General features: G+C 40.6%; 1 protein-coding gene across 2 annotated transcripts; it reads right to left on the reverse strand.

Moving 5' to 3' along the window:
- Positions 1–3,319: 3,319 nt before the first annotated feature.
- Positions 3,320–15,277, reverse strand: vps45 (vacuolar protein sorting 45 homolog). 2 transcript variants are annotated; one of them, XM_030741945.1, is made up of 16 exons: positions 15,162–15,277; positions 13,893–13,995; positions 13,621–13,755; positions 13,448–13,508; positions 12,850–12,929; positions 11,775–11,843; positions 11,504–11,641; positions 10,373–10,483; positions 9,870–10,004; positions 9,125–9,238; positions 8,289–8,456; positions 7,979–8,137; positions 6,788–6,895; positions 6,484–6,605; positions 6,272–6,403; positions 3,320–4,913 (listed from the first exon to the last, which is right to left on the reverse strand). In XM_030741945.1, exons 2-16 carry the CDS (start codon positions 13,983–13,985, stop codon positions 4,829–4,831), a joined length of 1,710 nt encoding a protein of 569 aa, XP_030597805.1. In that variant the 5' UTR covers positions 13,986–13,995; positions 15,162–15,277; the 3' UTR covers positions 3,320–4,828. The 2 variants fall into 2 exon arrangements, with proteins under 2 accessions (XP_030597805.1, XP_030597804.1); XM_030741944.1 differs by lacking the exon at positions 15,162–15,277 and having other exon boundaries at positions 13,893–14,201.
- Between the last annotated feature and the right edge of the window lie 426 nt (positions 15,278–15,703).

The following is a 15,703-nucleotide window of genomic DNA, read 5'->3' on the forward strand; positions in this document are numbered from 1 at the left end:
GAGTGTCATATTTGTTTAATATACTGCATTGATTACAAGGGTAGCTCATTTTCAGTTATTTTTATTTTTATATATTAATTTTAAACATTTATACATACACAAAAATGTTTGTTTTTAACTGTTATTTTATTTTGTGTGTGAGAGAGAGAGCGAGAGAAAATGGACCATGTGGATCTCTATAGACCCAAAAAAGAATGAAAAGAAAATGAATATGAAAAGAATTTAAAATCATCAAAAACATCTGTGTTTAAATATCTACAAATGTAATCATGTCTGAATGTTTGAATGCATGTATCAAGTTTCTGTATCCATATTCTCTTGATTCTCTTCCACTGGCTGCTGGACCCAGCTAGATAATGGAAGGACCAAATGGTTGGTAAAAGGAGTGAACACTCCACCTGCACACACAGCATAAAGATGTTGCTGTAATTTGACTCTCAGACGGTCACCCATCCATGCTTCACCCACATATGTCAGAAATCTGTTCATCGGGGATCTCGATGGAACTTCACCTATCATGATCATTCTGGTCTGCTCTCTGTCGACCTCCACGGAGATCTGGCCAGACTGTTAACCACAATGTGATGAGGAGCCTGGTGAGATGGACTCATGCCACAGTTGGGACAAACAAACTCTCCTTCGGGCTATTTAACGTCCATTCATTCACCAGTTAGAGTCCTCTACTCTGTGATCTGCTGACTGACTGCAAGTTTGACTTTCTTTGTTTGACGGAGACCTGAGTTTGTTAAGATCTGCCACCCCCGTGTGTCTGATCAAAGTGGTGATCACACAGTACTCTATAACAAGAAGTTCAAAGTATCATCTAAAACTATGCCTCAGTATGCCTCAGTTGAGTCCATTGTCTTACAAATCAAAGGAGCTGCTCCCACTCTACTTCCTACAGTGTATTGCCCACCTAATCTAAATAATAACTTTTTAACTGAATATTCAGAGTTTGCTAACTCAGTTTATTCTATGTCCTCTGATTTATTTTGCTAGGTGACTTTAATATACAGTGGCTTGCAAAAGTATTCATACCCCTTGAACTTTTCCATATTTTGTCACATTACAACCACAAACAAATATGTTTCACTGGAATTTAATGTGAAAGACCAACACAAAGTGGTTACAATTGTGAAGTGGAAAGAAAATTATACATGATTCAAAACATTTTTTACAAATAAAAAACTGAAAAGTGTGGTGTGCAAAAGTATTGAGCCCCCTTTTCTCTGAGTGCAACCAATTGCATTCAGAAGTTGCCTGATGACTGCTAATGACTAAAAAGAGTCCACCTGTGTGTAATCTAACCTCAGTACAAATACAGCTGCTCCGTGACGGCCTCAGAGGTTGGTTAAGAGAATATTGGGGAGTAAACAGCATCATGAAGTCCAAAGAACACAGCAGACAGGTCAGGAAGAAGGTTGTGGAGAAGTTTAAAGCAGGCTTAGGCTATAAAAAGATTTCCCAAGCTTAGAACATCTCACAGAACACTGTTCAATCCATTATCTGGAAATGGAAAGAGAATGGCACAACTGTAAACCTACCAAGACAAGGCCGTCCACCTAAACTTACAGGCCCAACAAGGAGAGCACTGATCAGAGATGCAGCCAAGAGGCCCATGGTGACTCTGGACGAAATGCAGAGATCCACAGCTCAGGTGGGGGAATCTGTCCACAGGACAACTATTAGTCGTGCACTGCACAAATGTGGTCTTCATGGAAGAGTGGCAAGAAGAAAGCCATTTTGCAGTTTGCCAGAGGCCATGTTGGAGACAGAGCAAACATGTGGAACAAGGTGCTTTGGTCAGATGAGACCAAAATTGAACTTTCTGGCCAAAATGCAAAACGCTATGTGTGGCAGAGAATTAACACTGCACATCACTCTGAACACACCATCCCCACTGTCAAATATGGTGGTGGCAGCATCATGCTCTGGGGCTGCTTCTCTTCAGCAGGGACAGGGAAGTTGGTCAGAGTTGATGGGAAGATGGATGGAGCCAAATACAGGACAATCTTGGAGGGAAACCTGTTGGAGTCTGCAAAAGACTTGAGACTGGGACAGAGGTTCACCTTCCAGCAGGACAACGACCCTAAACATAAAGCCAGGGCTACAATGGAACGGTTTCAAACCAAACATATTCATGTGTTAGACCGGCCCAGTCAAAGTCCAGACCTAAACCCAATCCAGAATTTGTGGCAAGATCTGAAAACTGCTGTTCACAAACGCTCTCCATCTAATCTGACTGAGCTTGAACTGTTTTGCAAAGAAGAATGGGCAAAAATTTCAGTCACTAGATGTTCAAAGCTGGTGGAGACTTGCAGCTGTAACTGCAGCAAAAGGGGGTTCACGTATAATTTTCTTTCCACTTCACAATTGTAACCACTTTGTGTTGGTCTTTCACATTAAATTCCAGTGAAATATATTTATGTTTGTAATGTGACAAAATATGGAAAAGTTCAAGGGGTATGCATACTTTTGCAAGCCACTGTACATATGGACACTGTCACTAATATGCTTATGAGGGAGTTCTCATGTCTTGACAGTTTTGGGCTACAGCAATTGGTTTATTTTCCAGCTCACTCTAAGGGCCATATTTTTGATCGTATCTGTTACTCTGGTGTTATTTCACAGAACTGTAAGCGTCTGACCTAAAACTGACCATAAGCTGGTATCTTTTAATGTCAAATTATTATTATGTCTTATCAAACTCTTTTCTCTCTATCTCATATTGCAACATTAAGAACAATGACATAATTGCCTTCTCCAGTGGAGTTGACAGTCTTCTTAGTAGAGACAATTTAGAAACTCCAGATGAAAAAGACTTCATGATTTCTTTGTTTTCTGAACTTCACTCAGTCTGAAGAAAAAGAGAAAGCATTTCATCACACTGATGCAGTATCTCAGTGGTCAACAGCTTCTTCGATTTAAAGATCTTTTAAGACTTCCTGTTCACCTTAAAAAAACCTCAGCATCCTCTCACAGCTCAGCATATTTCATGTGTTTCTGTGCAGCTCCGAGCCCTCGTACACATGGACTATATGAAAGTTTTTGGGTTTTTAGAGCCTGTCATGTCGGACAGTTTTTGCAATCAGAATCCTGAACTGAATGCACTGTTGTGCCAAACATATTTGCTTTTACAAGAAGAGCTCTATAAATTCTCTTGTTTGTCTTATTTTATTTATTCATTCATTTCTATTACTGTCCACACAATATGACTGCCAGCTCTGACAGGCAGGAAGAAAAGAACAAGAAAATAAAAGTTAGAGGGGAGAAAACAGAAGAAATAAGGGGACAGAGCACAGGTACACACACACATATGAAAGGCTGAATAATATTTAATCTCACTTAAACAATAGCTGTGAAATATACTTTAACTAAAGTAAAAGTGTTCATCGTGCAGAATTATATTCATGACATTACTGGATCATAGTTGATTCATTAATGTATTCATGTTGCAGCTGGAGATGGTTTTAATGACTTACATACTGTTGGGTAGCTTTAGCTACAATATAGTAAAAATATACCTCTCCCTAACCACCTCCTCATCTGGAGGGACACTATTGCATTCCCATATTTGCTGTTTTGTTTTCCTGCAGCATCTCCTGACTGTGTCCTGGGCCTCCTCTCAGTAGGACATGCACAAAACACCTTACCTAAGAGGTGCTAAGGAGGCGTCCTGGTCAAACGCCTGATCCACCTCGACTGGCTCCTTTTGATTTGGAGGAGTGGCTCTGCTCTGAGTCTCTACCAAACAATTGAGATCTCGAACTAAATAGACACTGATGATTCGTATCCAGCATGTTTTTCATCCCTGCAAAGAAGCGCCGCTTTATGTGAACACATTTGCTTTATTGGTGCTTTTTAAGTTAAAACAATCACATTCAGCCACACGGACACTTTAAAGGGACATTCCACTCAATTCACTGGCACAAAGCCAACAGTGTTACAGACCGATGGTTTAAACGAGGCTCCAAACTTCTGAACCTTTCTTTTAAAGCCTTTCTGAACCAAACTGTAAAAACCAGTTGATATTTATATCAAAGTAAAACAGTGGGGTTACCACAGTGTATTAGGGCTACTGAAGTTAAAATACTAAAGAAACACTGTATGAGAACAAAACTGTTACTGAACATGCATGTATGGGGATTTTTTTTTTTCCGTTCTGTACATTATAAACGGTCCCTGATCACTTGTTTGACAGCTGGCTGCACATAGAGAGCAGTGTTGTTAGTCCAGGCTTTGGAGGGAAAAGCAGCTTGTGGTGTGTCAGCCCTCATGATATGATCCAGAGTTTTTTTACTCTCAATTCTGACCTCCCTCCCACAGCCTCATTTTTATTTTGTTTACTTTCACTGGCCCTGATCCACTGTCGTAGTGGTACAGAGGTTCATAGTTTATTTAGGTTTACTGTGAGGATATTTTATTGGTTTGTGGGCTGTAACAGTATAATGTGTTGGGTTCAGGATGAGCTATATGGTCACACTTCCTGGATAAAAGACAACTATGTTCTTTTATGCATTTCTTTTATTTTGATTTTGAAGGTGACACTAAAGCCTCAGATTGAATCGTCATACTCTGTAGTGTCAGATTTTAGTGAAGCTGGTTCGAACAGCCCGGATCAAAAAGGCTCATCTGTATACTGAGCAGTTGTGAAGTCGTCTGTCAGTTATGGTTATTGATCAGCGATGTTTCTAATATTCGGAAAAGAAACAATATCCAGATGATTCACAGAAATGTTGAACTTTTCCTTTAAACACACACACAGACAGAGGGAATGATGCTGCTCATCACAAAAGTGCTGAAGAAGAAGAAGAGCGAGTCTTTGTGTTCAGCGCCTGCTGCCATGGCGACCGCCTCCATGTGTTCTGTCAGTGCTGCTGTGACCTGTCGCTGACATTACTTCCTCCAGGAAACTGATGGACAGAGACACAGAGAGAGCCAGAGATGGAGTAAAGACTACTGAACAGTAGACAGGAGAAAATATCCAAAAATAATTTTTTTCCAAAGATTTTTGGATTACTGCAAAAAAAAAAAAAAAAAATCTGTGGGAAATAAATGTTTATGATGGTTATGGGTCCTCTTTCTGTTTTTCTGACAGAATCTCAGCATTTCTGCTATTGCCACCTTATTATAAAAACAAAATGTGAGGAAAGACTTAAGCCAAACCGTACAGAACGTCCTCTGCAGTGTTCATTTTGACAGCAAATTTTGATTTTAGTCACAATTTAGTCATCTGAATAGTTCCAGTTTTAGTCTAGTTGATGAATTATCGTCAGAATATAGTCGACTAACTGTACAGTCGATTCAGTTGACTAACATATAAAGGGTGTAAAATGTAAATGCTTTTTCTTCAGTTCCTTTGAATTAGTCATTATACACACTTACACAAAATTAAACATTTATTCAAAGATATGGAATATTATTAATGATATTAACATTAGCGTTTCACCTGCTTCCCACACACCTGATCATTAACACCACCTTACTGAGATAATCTGAGCGTTTTACAGCAGGACGCTCTGACAGGTACAGGGCAGTGTTCAGGACTAAGATTATAAAGGCTAATCCACCGCGGTGTGGAGATTTTCTCTAAACACAAACTGGGAAAAACACTTTACCCTGCATGACATTAAAATGCTGACCTTTGCATGGAGATCTGGGTGACTGGTTTGCAGATGTCGTTTAAGATTTGTCGTGTTTTTACCCGAGATAGTCGCCCCACATGGTTTACACATCGTTTTGTTTGTCACTACGTCAAAGGACAAATGTGTCCATACATCGGCTCTTCTCTTCCTCCCTGCTGACATTGGTTACATAACTTAGTTCTATCGGAAGTAACGACCAATCACAGGCTAGTTTGGTCTTCCCACCTTTAAAGCAAATTTGTGCATCTGTGCGTTTGATTGGATGTTTTCCTCACTTGTCCCTGCCTGTCACAAAATTAAATCAGTTCTGATTGGATGTCGTCCCCGCCAATTATTTTTGTCTCGTTTTAATCTGTTGACGAAAGTGTCAATTAATTTCGTAATGTTTTTATACTTTTAGGTAGTTTTAGTTTCAATTTAGTTATCGTCTCGTTTTCGTCATGAAAGAAAGGGTCAAAGACGAAAATATTTCGTCAATGAAATTAACACTGGTCCTCTGGTGGCTTTTTCATCATTTAAAAGTTTAATAGAAGGTTGAGCATCTGTTTTTATGAAGGTTCTAAAAATCACATGATCAGAATTTGTGTGTGTGTGTGTGGGTGTGTGTGTGTGTGTGTGTGAGAGACCTCTTGGTATTGTGGATGGTGCTTCCTCCCAGGACGATTCGTACTCCAGGCGTGCTGCGGTTCAGGTTGTAAACAGTCAGAGCTTCTTCATATGTGGCCCCACCTATCACAAACACCAGGATGTCCTGAGGCCTGAAACAGACACACAAGTTTGAATCATGTGACCAGCTCTCCCTCCATCTCTCTCTCTGGTAACACAACGTGAGTGTTACCTGTCTCTGAGGCTGCTGGCTCCCAGGTACGGGAACTGACTGTCTTTGAGTCGACCTTTGATCAGCTGATCCAGAGTGTCGTGAAGCAGAGGCTGATGCTGAGCGTACACATTCTCCACACCCTGAACACACAGAAGAAATAGTGTCCTCAAAAATGATGAATTTATTACTGAAATACCTTATTCTAAAAAAACGCAGGTGAGATAATAAAGAGAAACTAGAAAATTCATTAAATAAAAATGATCAAATTTAACACAAAATGTTTGTGCTGAAGAGGTTCTACCACGTGTTTTTGTAGGCCTACCTTTAGTCCTTTGAAGAACTGTTTGGTGATGGCGACCGCATCTGTGGGTGTGATGAGGTCACTTCCTCTGACTCTCTTTCCTCCATACTCAACCACAGCCTGCACCATCTGAAAGACAAAGAGGGACCGTTAGTGCCCTCTGGAGTTAAAACCACAGTCACCAAACCTCTGATCAAACCACATGGACGTGGCCACTGTGATGGTGCTAAACATGCACACACAGACACATGCATGTAGAGACTGAATTTCACTACATGAATGTGTATGTGACAATAAAAAAAAAACAAAAAAACTTCTTTATTGTTCTTTTTTGGTCTCTAATGTGACCAGTTCATTCTCAGCCTCTTCAGATTCTTATTAGCACTGTTCATGAGCAGCATGTCTTCAACCTCAGTTTTTAAAAAATCACTCTCAGGCTGACTGACTGACTCAGTGTGGACATTAAGCTTAGGATTAGAGCCTTTCATAGTGAGTAATCAAAACCATGTAACAACATATAAATGACTGACCTTGTGTTGAGTATCTCAGATGTTCTCTTGGCTGAAATTTGGCCCATCTGTCTGTCAAGGACCCTCAACATAAACTTTTATTGAGAACAATTTAATCTTCATCTTCCATCTTCTCTCTGCTACTATGTTTATATTAGGCTAACCATAGCTCATTTTCTGTCTTTGTCTATGTCCAATGTTACAGCAGAGCTGTACACTTTAGTCTTTTAGAAATGCCTCAGTTAGAGCACGCCATGTCATCTTTACATGGAAACTAGCTAGCTAACTTCCTGATAGCGCCTAACTTCATTAAACCTTGTAAATTCCTTTTTTCATTGATGTTAAACATGCTGAAAGAGTTTGGACCATTTTTAACTCTCAGTGGCTCCTCAGAGTTTGACTGTTTTTAGGAACCGAAGGAGCATTTGGACATGAAAATGCTTAATGGCATCGGACTGAATAAGTGGATTTTTTTTTACTTTAATGGGACCATAAGTTCCAAAATGAACAAGTTTCATTTAACAACACCTGAAACTAGCAACTGAGACTGTAAACTTATCATCAAAGTGTTTACTGGGCTCAGAGATTACTGTAAGTGTCAGCACTAGGCTCATTATCTCAACATGTGATTGTTATGCTGTTGCTGGATGCCTACGAATCCCCCCCCCCCAATAAGAGCTGAGAGCTGTGAGGACACAGTTACCCTGCGGTGGCGTTCAGACACTCCTCTCCTGCTCAGCTCATCCATCAGAGATGAAAGGATGCTACTGCTGTGGCGCTCATACCGCAGAGCGTAGAGCATGACGAGGCGGACGGCGTCCAGTTCGGACACCCGAGGATTCTGCAGCAGTCGCCGGACATTCTGAAGAAAAATACGGTGTTACTGCAACTTTACAGCTCGTTCAGAAGAGCCGGAAAGTCAATCAAATAAATCCAGAACGATCTTCATTTGTGACACGTTCCAAAAAACAAACAAACATGAAGGTGAAGAGGATGGAACACCTGGTATTTACCTGCTGAGCATTGGAGTGGTCGTTCTGACAGGCCAACTCCTGCTCCACCTCCGACACCTCCATCAACTGCCGCTCCGACACCAGACGGGACAGCTCGCCCACCACCGTCACGTGTTTGGACACGGTCCCCGACATCTTCTTAAACTGGGGGTAGTTATCAACAAATGCCTGCAAAGCGTGACAAAGGAAACAAACATCTGGACTGATGATGACATTACAACATTTCTCATTAATAATTACTTAAAAACCTCAAACATTATAAAAAAAAAAAAAAAAAAAATCCCCATGACAGTCCGGTAGACCGCCCACATCACTGCTCACGCTGCACCAATCCACCAGTTCAACGCGCACTTCACTGTATTCAGTGAAAAGGAGCAGTCTACTGTTTTCCAGCAGTTGTTATGAAGGGGGAGGGGGGGGGATTAGCTATACAGACTAAACTTTTCAGCCCTGGAGGTTGGTACTTGGATAAAAGCAGGGGAGTAGAATTAGACAGGGACAGTAGGGGCACATCCCTACCAATATCAAATGATGGCTGTTATGTCCCTGCCAACATTTCTGGTTGAAATAGCACACGATGCGGTACACAAAGAGTTAACAACACATAGAATTCCTTCTTGAACACGGCTCAAGGGGTGTGGCCACAAGTACGACTGCAATCAGTGTCACCAACTTAGTGATTCAGGGGGACCCTCCCCCCACCCCAAAAGGACTCCAATTTGGGACTAAGGGTGCACTGGGTTCACGTCCCCACCAATGCTCATCCCAAACCTACACCCTTGAATTCAACTTGTATCAGGGAATAAGCTTCCACTGCGCCCTCACTGGAGCCTGACCTTCATGTCTGAGATGGACTCCAGCTTCTGTTGTCCTTTTGGTTTTTTCTTCTGGAAATCCTCCATCAGGTTCTTTATGTTGGTGCCGATCTCTCCGAAATTCAGGTACAGGTTCTAATGAGCAGAAAAGAGAATGTGATTAACAATCTTGAAGACACATTTCTGCGCTGCGAGACAAAGATTTCCAAACCATTTTAAACTGGACTAAACTGGGAAGCTGAGCAATCTAAATGAGTCAGATGAAGACACCTCCACCTTGTGCCACTTTTCACGATTGTAAGTGAATTATTTGCAGAATACAACTCTCAGGGAGGCAGACGACTGAATTACCAAAATAAAACGACAAAAATGGATATGGCTGGTTGAAGACAGCTGATATATTTGTCTAATTAACCATCATTTGTTCTCTTAAATTATGTGGATTTTGTATTTTTGCACATTCTTCAAATTCCTGTCAGATTTCCATTTTAACATGTCGAGATCAATAAACGTTTGCACAAACATTTTAAGCATTTTAGATCAATTTCAAAGATATCAGCTGTTTGTGGTTTTTATTGAGAAAATATCACATTTTATAGAACAGGTGAACAAATGAATAAATACAAACAGGTAAAGTGCAGGCTGTCTTCATCTGTTTTTGCTTAGCACACCCTGTTCTTCCTCTTGTTCCTTCAGCTTCAGACACAAAGATCCTGACAGATGTGAACAGATGTGCTGCTGTTCGTGTTTCCTGTGTTTGACTCACATTGGCGTAGAACTCGTCGTTCTCGGCTGACAGGACCACCTCTCTCAGGTCTTTGCTGATCCCGGGGACTCTTGATAGGTCGATCCTGTTGTTGTTGAGGCCGAGCAGCTCATGGACCATCGCCTGGTACGTCCACTACAACATACACCGAAAGCTCATAAACACACACACACACACACACACACACACACACACACACACACACACACACACACACACACACACACACACACACATTTCACACAGAAATACACCTGGATGTTTGTGCTGATTTGATAACAACACAGAAAATAAAACAAACTAATTAAAATTAATAAATTAAAAAATTAAAATAATTATGAAAACCTATTTTGTAATTATATAAAAGAATCAGATAATAACGTTATAAATCTCATAATTACCACAAGTCTTATAACACTGACTCAGAAACAGCAGCTGAAACGATGCTGCCTGTTTCCTGTTAAAGCCCGAGGATATCACAGCGCAGTGCTGTGACTGGTCACCTGATTGAGCAGCGGTGTGATGGCATCATCGCTGCGGTCAAGGATTAACAGCAGAGGAGGAACTTCGGTCTTCCTGAAGTCGAACAGCTCATACTCCTTTGTGATGATTTGCTGATAACAAATAAGGAGAAATACTGCAGACTAAAAATACTACATAGACTACTGCTTGAGTAAAAGTATCAATGGCTTGAGGTTTTATTTATTTAAATGACACTGAAGTATTTTCATTGCAAATGGCTCAGATTACAATGGATCCAGAAAGCTGCAAGCTTGCCAACACAGAGCTGACATTAGCTTCTATAACAGCCAAAAGGACAGTGCTAAAATAACCCGAGGTGGCCAAAGTACTGACATTCTGTACTAAAGTAGAAGTACAAGTACCTGTGTTAAAAACTAGTTGAAGTACTGGTACAACTTCTTTACTCAAGTAAAAGTAAAGAAAACACAGGCTCTGAAATCTACTCAAAGTAAGAAAGTAAAAGTAGCTCTTTGGAGGACGTTTCTACCTCTTTTTTACATCGTTCTCCATCTGAGTGAAGTTATCGCTCATTCTTTGCTCTCCCTTAAAATACAGCAGCTGTTCTTTTAGCTAGCAGACACACTGTGTGACAAACTGCACAAACTTTTTTGGCTTTTACGTTTTCTGTCACTTATTTTCCTCACCGTTCCTGCGTGCAGCCTCTATGTAAAGTGCAACTTCCTCTAGCTCTTTCTGATCTCCGAGCGAGCGTTGCAGGAGCCTCTCCCTCTACCGTGTGGGGTGTCTGACCCCCCCCCCCCCCTGTTGTTGCAGCTTCCAAGATAAAAAATGCTCACAATCAGGAGCCGGCTCCCACACTGACCGGAAATGCAAACGTTTCTCAGACGCATTAAACCTAAAGTAACGAGCTTGTTTTGCAAATGTAAAAAGTAGAAAGTACAGATACTTGTGTAAAACTGTAGGGAGTAAAAGTAAAAATAGTCAGAAAAATAAATACTCAAGTAAAGAACAGATACCTGAAAAATCTACTTAAGTACAGTAACAAAGTATTTGTGCTTTCCACCTCTGAAAATAACCCTCTGACTTTAGAAAACAGTAAAAGAGTTTTTCACTGAGGTCATGTGTGATGAGAGTGTTGTTGCTGTGGAAACCTTGACACTCTCTGCAAGCCGTTTGGACATGTCAGAGGACAGCTGGTAGCGGATCACTGGACATTTCTTAAGAGCAAGCAGGACGGAGGTCAGACCCTGAGTACAACGCATCAACATGGAGGGCTCCCAGCTCCGCCCCTAAAACACACACACACACACACACACACACACACACACGCATTTTAATAAATGCACACACACACACAAACATTTCAGTGTTTGGAGGTTTTTAAGGTGGAGCTCTGACAGCTAAGAGGCTCGCTATTCTTACCCGAGCGACTCCCTGCAGGTTTAGGGAAAACAGGTGAGGATTCACAGCGATGAAGTCTCCATAGAACTCCTGCAGACAAACACGCACGTGCGCACACACACACACACACACACACACACACACACACACACACACACACACACACGCACACACACACACAAATTTGGATCATGTGATTGTTAGAACTTCATAAAAACAGATGCTCATCCTTCTACACACACACACACACACGGTAAGCTGTACTTCTGCTAGTTTGGTTTTGATGATATGCCACTCAGGTGTATAAAACTGTGTTTATACCAAACACGTTTCTCCTTGGGACGCTCATGAAGGGAGCAGGAGAACTGACCGAGACGTTCTATGATTTGTCAGACCTTGATCTTTTTTTGTTCTGTCTCTGTATTAAAATAGAGTTCAATCAAACAGCAAACCGCATGACCCCCCTGAACTATTAATATTCATGTAGTTGTATGCTGTAAAGTTATCTGTGTTGTTATGATTTTTGGAGAGTGAAATTTAGCTAAAAACGAGCCACCATGACTGAGGAAGACATCTAAGAATGTTCATCAACATTAATATGGAAATAAAGCTACAGTGCTGATGGAGAGTTAAGATCTGCGTCTCACTGTTGTTGGTCCCAGACGATTTCAGGAAGGATTTATTTAGAAATCCTCATTTTGGAAAACAAGTAAACTTTAGTATTCCACCTGTCTCACACTTTCCTGTTTTGTTTTAGTAGACAGGAACATGAGATCTCTGAGCTAAAACTGTGGGACAGGGCCAAATGGGTATAGGGCAATGGCAATTGGAACAGCCACATGATAGGTCATACTCTCCCTTTAATGTGAGCATGTTCAGAGCCTTTAGCAGAAAACCCAGGCTAACAAAGAAAGTTAATAACCATCACCCTGATTCCCGAGATTTCTGATTGGTGTTTTAAGTTTTGTTGAGGCAGTTAACACAAAAAAGCCTGGATCTGTTAAACTGAGTGTCACTCCAGTCCAGCAGTAGGTCACAGCATGCAGCTGGATTCATTCAGCTGGATCCTGGGCTCCCTAGAGTTCCTGAGACTCACCTGGACTTCAGCCACCACTTCCTGTTCATCAGCCTCAGCCAAGGCTTTGATCTCACTCTTACTGATCACGTTGCTAAAGTCTGAAAACACAGACACACACACACACACACACACACACACACACACACACACACACACACACACACACACACACACACACACAGTGCAGTCAGTTGATGAACCTCGGATAAAACTGATCATCTGCAGGAATGGCACAGAACCAAATCCCAAACTCCAAAGAAGAAATCGCTCAATCTTCAGCTGATAAGTCCATAGGCATAGGTGGGAAATGACTCACATTTGATTAGAGTGCCACCCTTTTTAATCAAACTGCTGTCATTACGAGCAGCAGAATTCACTTTTAGGTGATCCGTGTATCATGAATGTTTTGATTAAGATCACTGATCTCTGATACTGCAGTAAAGCTAAAATCAGACAGATTCTCAAAGAGCTTTAGAACTCTGAACTGTCTGAGGAGGAGAGCAGCAGGAGTGCCAACCCAACAGCTAACTACATCAAACCCCCACCTGTGTCCTTCTCTTCCTCCCGCTCACTCTGAGTTACATCAGGTACCATCAATGTTACCATAATAACTTACAGATGAAGTAGACGCTGTACTTCGGCCTCCTCAGCTCCTGGATCAGATGCGCCACATTCTCCTGTAACAAGCACACAAACACGGAGTTACAGATGGTGGTACCTCTCTCACACACACACACACACAGACACTCACACTGACTCACTCACTCACTCACTGAGGGTGTTTCGTACCTTGGTGGGCCGCAGGAAGCAGATGGCCTTCAGGTGCTTCATGCAGTCTCTGTTCTGAGAATCAATCCGCTCAAACAAGTAAACCTCCTTCTGCAGGATCTCAGACTGAGTGTACACCACGCTCACTATACTGGTCTGAACACACACACAGAAAGAGAGAGGGTTAGTTTCACTGCACAGACACCATCAACTTAAACCACAAGTACACAGTAACGTTACGTCAGCTACTACTCAGTACCAGCACCGCTAACAGTCCTAGTTCAGTCCCTCACCGTCTCCTTGTCCATGAGCAGCACCTTCATCCCGGGCCCGCTGATCTCGATCATCTTGGAGATGTACTGCTTCACCGCGAGCGTCACGTTCATGATGGCGACGCTCAGAGACAATAAACAAACAAACAAAAACAAATAAACAAAGAGCAGCGACTGTAAACGTTTTTTTCTGTCTCTTTACCTGAGGAGCTACTGTAACAACAAGACAGCAAACTTCCTTCCGGGTCCCTGACGTCACGCGTCACACGCACTCCGTTGCGTCATCACGTTTTGAGAGTTTTTTTTTTTTTTATTAAAACTAACAAAGCTTATGAAAAAGAAACGTTTCTGTCATCATGTTGTTTGTTCATAAAAGCTTATTAGCATTGTATTTAACAATTAAAAATAAATCATAAGTTTAAAATGAGGGATGAATTACACACCTCTTCTAGTTTATTTCTAAATGCAGTGATAGAAAAGATCAGACCACCTGATCTGTGGCTTGTAACATGGGTTAAGGTTTAACCCATGTTACAAGCCACAGATCAGGTGGTCTGTAACATGGGTTAAGGTTTAAAAGAAAAAATTTCATCAAATACTTCTTTAGAGAAGTTTTAATAAACATATATTCAGTTAACCATACTACAGGCCAGCATATGTTGCCTGTTAGCAATCTAAAGGATTACATTCTGCTAAATTGCTGTTTATTTTCTCAATAATTTTTTTTTAGGTTCCTTATTTATATAAACATGTAATAACACAAAACAGAGAGGTGGCAGAAATTAGCATATTTGCAATTTTTCATTTAATATGTAAACTAAATTAACTGTTCACATAAAGTTAACAAGCATCTCAGCAGCATTTGTATGAAATTATTATCCTGTCTACTGGGAACAACACATTTCAGAAGTCTGAAGTATTATGTCAGATTTATTTAGCTGAGCCACATTAGCAAAGCTAGCATCTATTAGCACCTGTTATCACTTGTTAGCTAAATTTCTCTGAGTTTTAAATTACCTACATATGAAAGCAGATGTTTTCAAATAGCTGAGATAAATGACAAATGGTTGCACAAATTCACTCTGTATGTCTTATGATCTTATTTAGTCTTTACTGTCACTTGAATAAACTGTTTAGCAACTAAGCAAAATAGCTATAGGATGTAGGATACTAATATTTAAGTATTAAAAACAAAGTAAGCATTTAAAATAAAATGTGAAGTTTCTAATATATGTGACATATATAAACATTAGCTAAGACACATTTTTAAAATAAGGGTTGTGGCATTACCTGTGTGTCTGGTTTAGGAAAGGGTTTATATCTGCATTAGCTTCACAGCGAAACAGCAAAAGGTAGCTAACTTTATTTTGCTTCCTGTCAAATTAACAAACTAATGCTTTATATCCTTAGCTGGTAGCTATTAGTATTACACGATGTGATGCATGGTGACTAGGTGTCTCTAATTTCTAATAATTTATTCTGCTGGTATTAGAAATTGGCACACTATTCAAATATTATGGGCTGTAACATTTAAATAGAGATTAGTAGAGTCAGGAGCTGTTACAATAGAGCTTTATGTTTGTCTTTATTCAGAGTTTAAATACTCTGTACATAAAAAGTCCTGAACTGATGGCCAGCGTGTTGCTAATAAAGACAAGGAGCATGCTAACAACCGTTAGCATGCTAAGAACTGTTAGAATGAGGCTGAACTCTGTTTGAACTGTCAGAGTCTGGTGCTCAAGCTGCGCGTATTTATCATCGACAAGTAATATATTAGGTTATGAGAGAGATTTATTATGCTTTTAAAGCTTAATATTATTAAAATAGTTGCT

The sequence above is a fragment of the Archocentrus centrarchus genome, chromosome 11 (assembly GCF_007364275.1).
Source record: "Archocentrus centrarchus isolate MPI-CPG fArcCen1 chromosome 11, fArcCen1, whole genome shotgun sequence".
NCBI lineage: Eukaryota > Metazoa > Chordata > Actinopteri > Cichliformes > Cichlidae > Archocentrus > Archocentrus centrarchus.

Excerpts from the sequence above, each read along its gene's own strand:
- vps45 (XM_030741945.1), bottom strand. The coding sequence starts at position 13,985 with ATGAACGTGACGCTCGCGGTGAAGCAGTACATCTCCAAGATGATCGAG. Across the intron at positions 10,484-11,503 it reads GGCTTGCAGAGAGTGTCAAG|CAAATCATCACAAAGGAGTA; the intron begins GTTTCCACAGCA and ends ATTTGTTATCAG. Across the intron at positions 6,404-6,483 it reads GCCAGCAGCCTCAGAGACAG|GCCTCAGGACATCCTGGTGT; the intron begins GTAACACTCACG and ends TGTCTGTTTCAG.